The 5,752-nt window shown below is 38.5% G+C and overlaps 1 protein-coding gene across 1 annotated transcript in view; it reads right to left on the reverse strand.

The window, feature by feature from the left end:
• Nucleotides 1-41: 41 nt before the first annotated feature.
• LOC106883050 (histamine H2 receptor-like) overlaps nt 42-5,752 on the reverse strand; it is a 65,092-nt gene continuing 59,381 nt past the window's right edge. The window contains exon 2 of the mRNA XM_014933926.2: nt 42-2,118. Coding sequence (XP_014789412.1) covers nt 970-2,118 — 1,149 coding nt within the window. The 3' untranslated portion in view covers nt 42-969. The remainder of the gene's footprint in view (nt 2,119-5,752) is intronic.

Genomic DNA, 5,752 nt, shown 5'->3' on the forward strand with positions numbered 1-5,752 from the left:
TATATATATATATATACATACATATATATATATATACATACACATACACACAGACACACACACACACACACACACACACACACACATATATATATATATATATACACACGCTTACATACACATGCTTGCAGGTACGCATGCACACGTAGATAAGATATTCATGAATTCTTGCTTGAGTACGAATGTTCCTGAGAGAAAGTGTGTGCGTTTTGTGTGCATGTGCGTGTACATGCACGTGTGCATGTTTATTTGTGTTTGTGTTTGTGTATGTGTAAGGATGAAATATTTATATTATACTGAAAATGGCTACTAGCGACTGCCAGTTACACCGCTATAATTTCGGACATTGTTAATGATAAACCATGCAATATTTTGTGTAATGTAATGGCAGTTCTTGTCAGCGACACATGGAACATTCTTCTTCTCTTCCCACTATTCTCTTTTTTTGTTTCCTAAACAGGTCGAGGATTAAGATTTTGGCGAGAACCATCATCGCTCTGTTGGGATCAAAGATTACAAGGCACCATGCATCAAATCGATATTAAGATGACATCATGCAACTGCAACTATTCACATTCGAAATAATTTCATAATTCATCTTTTCGCGAACATCTCTGCCTCTTCACCGCCTCCACCATTATCTATTTTATCTCACTCATTCATTTCCTCTCTTTATTATTTCTCTCCTCCCTTTCTCTCACACATCTTTCTTGTTCATCTCTCTTGCTAATTTCTCTGCTGATCTAAATACATTCCCCGTTCACAGAACGCTCACATCATCTCATTCCTTATCAATCTCTCCTTTCCTTTCGTAGTCTGTCCGTCTCTCTACAATTATTTTCCATACTAAATACACGCACAAGCGCGCGCATACGTACGTACACACACACACACACACACACACACGCACTTTCCCTGTTGTAGATCTCATCGTCCATTCTCTCGCTAATGAAAGTCCCGTTGTTTAAATCAGTTGGTCATTTCATATGTCTCTGCTCTAAGATGTCCGACCCCTCCGTTAATAGTCGGACTAGCTTCTATATCTTGCGGCAACGACTTACTATATCGATAACCAACGGCATTCGAATGCTCATTTTTGCAATTTCTGGCTTGACGCATAGAACGCCTCGTTTCAGATGGCGTTTGAAAACATGCTTTGCATAAAAAGAGATTGCCATAGGCATTACGTATATCTCTATCAACAGTCCAGGCCAAAGGGTTAATGGCAAAACCACAGTGTGATATCCACATAAGGAGAGCATGTGCAACATCTAATTTATGCTTGTCACACTCAATGTTTTCACAAACTACTTGGATTATATGTGGGCTGTAGATCCAGGGAAAGCGTAATATAAAAAAAAAGACATTCACTGAACACAAAGCCATTATTTTGTTTCGTATGGAATTACCATCAATGTCCTTCACTAATCCATACGATCGAATTCCTTGTGAGCGAGAAACTAGACAGAAAATGACTAAGAATATGACTAGGATTGCGGTGCCAATTATTGAGCACAAAGTGAAAATCGTTCGGATGACTTCTTGTTTGGGGATTAGAATACAAAGCGGTGCTTTTGGTGGTTTCAGAAAGCTAGTATCCTCTCCCAGTATGTAAAGGGGTGGAATGACAGAGCATCCCAGAATCCAAGGAGCTGCAGTTAAAATCACTGCCATGTTGACATTCAAATGTTTAGTATATTTCTCTGGGTTTGATACATACATTAGACGATCGATATTGACACATAAGAGGCACAGTGCAGAAACAACGAAGACTGTTGGTTCCAGTGTAGACCAGATCTCGCACCATATTCGTGAGAGCTTCCATTCAGAAAATGCTTGGTATCCGTGAAATGGATTAATTAGAACACCTTGCAGGAGATCAATTGTGGCATTGTTGGCAATTAGAATTTGTATTGTTGTTAATTTAGTTTTGGTGCATTGCAAGAGAATTGCTAGTAACAGCAAACCATTGAAAAGAACTACGCATCCAGCCAAGATGAATGACCCAACGGCTTCGGCTAAATTGACTGTAACTTCGGTTTCCTCTACTTGGTAATCGAGAGTCCAGTTGAAATCGATTGGTACATCCCAGTCAATCTCGAAGTAGTCTGGTCTCATCTGAAGAGAAAAAAAAGGATGTGTTACTTAAACTTGTAAACCATGTTACATACATACATACAAACGTACATACATATAAACATACATAAATACATATTTTTGTCAAAAATATTGTTTTCTACTCCAAGTACAAGGCCCGAAATTTTTGGGGAGAGGGCCAGTCGATTAGATCGACCCAGTACGCAACTGGTACTTAATTTATCGACCCCGAAAGGATGAAAAGCAAAGTCGACCTCGGCGGAAACTGGACTCAGAACATAAAAACAGACGAAATACCGCTAAGCATTTCGTCCGGCGTGCTAAAGTGTCTGCCAGCTCACCGCCTTTTTTGTCAAAAAATATTAAACAATGTAAGAAACTCTGTGTTTGTGTGTGTGTGTGTCTGTCTGTCTGTCTGTTGGCGTATGTATGCATGTATGTATATGTTCATATACTTTGGAAATTAACACTGGCTTTAATTCTAATTAAAAAAAAAAGATAGCGGATGTTTATAACGATTGAAAATGCATTCATTAATTTAATCTTCCCAATCGCAAACACATTCTTTGTTGGTAGATGTGTACAGCAGATCTGTTGAATGTAACCAACTAAATAACTGTTACTTATTTTATGAATCTCTGGAAAAATGAGAACAATGTTGACTGCGTCGGAGTTTGAACTCAAAAGCTGGTGGGGCCTAGCTACATATTATCAGACTCCAAATCAGGTGTTCTATCTTTCCTACCAATCTCACTGCCCTTTACTAAAGCTGTCACTCGCAAGCAAGTATGACCTGACAACATATACCATGCTTTCACTAATTGTTTTAGGGGCCTATGTTGTCGCGAGCAGACATAAACACCTTCTCAGCTCTCCAATTGGCCGCAGAGCAACGCACACCAACAAGAAAACATAAGTATAGGCGCATTCGTTGTTAGTATAAAACACAAACAAACAAAACCATATTACAAACAAATAAATAATAAATGATTTATTATAATTAAAGGAGAAGGTATTCCCCGAAGTCGCAATACAAAAAATTAGTGCAATTGATGCGGGGGTAGCTCTAACTGAAGAGATGCAACCAGATCGAAACACCGGTCTCCTAAAGTTCCCCAACATCAATGAATCGAGTGCATTGCCAACACGCATCGTCTGAAAGATGAAGGTGTTCTATGAAGACAAAATACAAATGGTGTTAAATTATTCACGTCCAAATCTACTGGAACGAAATAAGAATGATTCTGTGCGTCATTGTTTCGATTCTCACAATTCCAGAGAGTAAAAAAGAGGGTGGAGACTTCAGATCTTTAGAAATGGTGATGTTTATGCCATTAGCGACGTTATGAAAATGGATTTGTCATAAGTGAGAACCGAAACAGTATCGTAAGCTCGGTCTCGGTTCAATACAACGAATCTAGAAAAACAACAAATGATTTTCTTCGGCAGCAAATAGAATTAGTTTAATGAGGGAAGTGTTAAAATCGATAATGTAGTAAATATTTTAAAAATCTCAAAAAGACAATATTAGTCAATGCACGGGGAATAACTCCGAGCATGTTTCGGTCTTATAAGACCTACTCAGGAAGTCATAAGAATGAAGTGATAAGAAAAATATTAAGTAAATGCTGTACATGAGTAGTTGTAAAAAGTAGTTTATTTTAGAGAATGAATTATTAGAGAAATTACCCAGGGACGTCATCTGCATAAAAAAGCCACAACTTTTGTCTATATAGATTCAATCGCAATATCATACGAAAAACTGTTTTATCCTAACTGGAAAATTGAATAATCGTTAAAGAGAGTATTTGAAACTTAGCATAGTATCAAAGTTTTTTTACAGACTGGGCCAAAAATACAGCCCCACGATGAACTGAGCTACACTCACTATACAATTAAATATTGTGGCTACTGTTGTTTAGCATTAGATCGGCTCTGGACGAGCAGAGCTCTGATCAAGGACAGTCCAACCCTGACCGTTTCGTTCTTTAAGGGATAAATAGAACCACTTTATGTAATATTTAATATGTCCTGTTTTTATACATAACAGTCGGATGTGATTTGAGAGAATTAGCTGCTGTTTCTAGCAGGTGTAGCGATCACTTAGATGTTTTCATTCATTGGCTAGTACCATGTCATATGATGTCTATGTAGGATAACGTAACTAGTGCAGTCTAATTGTTCTTATTTTCTTACTTCAGTCTCTGAGAGATACACGTGTTAAACCTTTTAATATCATGTTTGACTATTCTTCTCAAGTTTCCTCCGAAGTTCCCACCTCACCACCTCTTTCAAAGCAACCGCTACTACAACACCTCAGCAGTAGTAGCAACAAGAATAACAACAACAACAACAAGAAATATAAAGGAAAAAGAAAAAAAACAACAAAGAGCATTACTACAGCTGTCTCCACCACCACCGCCACCACCACTACCACAATGGTACCCAGCAGGCGTTTAGATCTAGGTCAGGATGGGAAGGTTCATCGACTGCTCTACCGAGTCCTAGTGACCCAGTGACCCAACTGTAGCCGGCGAATCAGCATCATCATCGCCAACCTCATCATCAGCATCATCATCGTCGTCGTCGTCATCGTTTCGTCGTCAATATCGTAGTCACCATTGTAGTCGTCGTCGTTGTCATCATCATCATCGTCATCGTCATCATCATCACTCTCATCATCATTATCATTATCATTAACATCTGAGTTTCTTTTGGGGTTTCTATGGTAACGGTAGTTTAATGAACTCTGTATGACCGCCGCCAACACTAATAATATTCCAGACTTCAATAATAATAATTGTTTTTTCTTTCTTTCATTATTATTACTATTATTATTATTATCATGACGTTTGGTGTTTGTGCGGGAGAAGGAATAAGGAGGTTGTGGCGTTCTTGTCATTCCAAGAAGTACCAGTAGCCAAATTGAAGCAATGTGACATTTATCCTGATTTAATACCAGAGATCAAGAACTCTGTTTGTAAGAAGCTTACTCTTTGGCGCTTACCTTCAGAAATTATTAAACTGATTTCCAGCTTTCGCTGACTATAAGGTGTTTAGATGATAGAAACGATCGAGGTCCAATAGTTTAACTAATTATATTGGTGAGGAAAGGTTAAGGTTAACATGACAGAGATTGGCTCGGAAAGTAGAGTGACAATTCTCTACATAAAATATATTGATATCAACTTAACTATTGCTTTTCATGTCGATGTGATTCCTAAGTTATTTAATCTTTAAGCAGTTTGTATTTCACAACGCTAACAAGTGTATATTTTTTGTATATAATTAACCTTTCATCATTACGTCGGCGTAGGAGTGGCTGTGTGGTAAGTAGCTTGCTTACGAACCACATGGTTCCGGGTTCAGTCCTACTGCGTGGCACCTTGGCCAAGTGTCTTCTACTATAGCCTCGGGCCGACCAAAGCCTTGTGAGTGGATTTGGTAGACGGAAACTGAAAGAAGCCCGTCGTATATATGTATGTATATATATGTGTGTGTGTGTGTATGTTGTGTGTTTATGTTTGTCCCCCCAACATCACTTGACAACCGATGCTGGTGTGTTTACGTCCCCATACACTAGCGGTTCGGCAAAATAGACCGATAGAATAAGTATTGGGCTTATAAAAAATAAGTCCTGGAGTCGATTTGCTCG

Source organism: Octopus bimaculoides, chromosome 4 (assembly GCF_001194135.2).
Source record: "Octopus bimaculoides isolate UCB-OBI-ISO-001 chromosome 4, ASM119413v2, whole genome shotgun sequence".
Classification (NCBI taxonomy): Eukaryota; Metazoa; Mollusca; class Cephalopoda; order Octopoda; family Octopodidae; genus Octopus; species Octopus bimaculoides.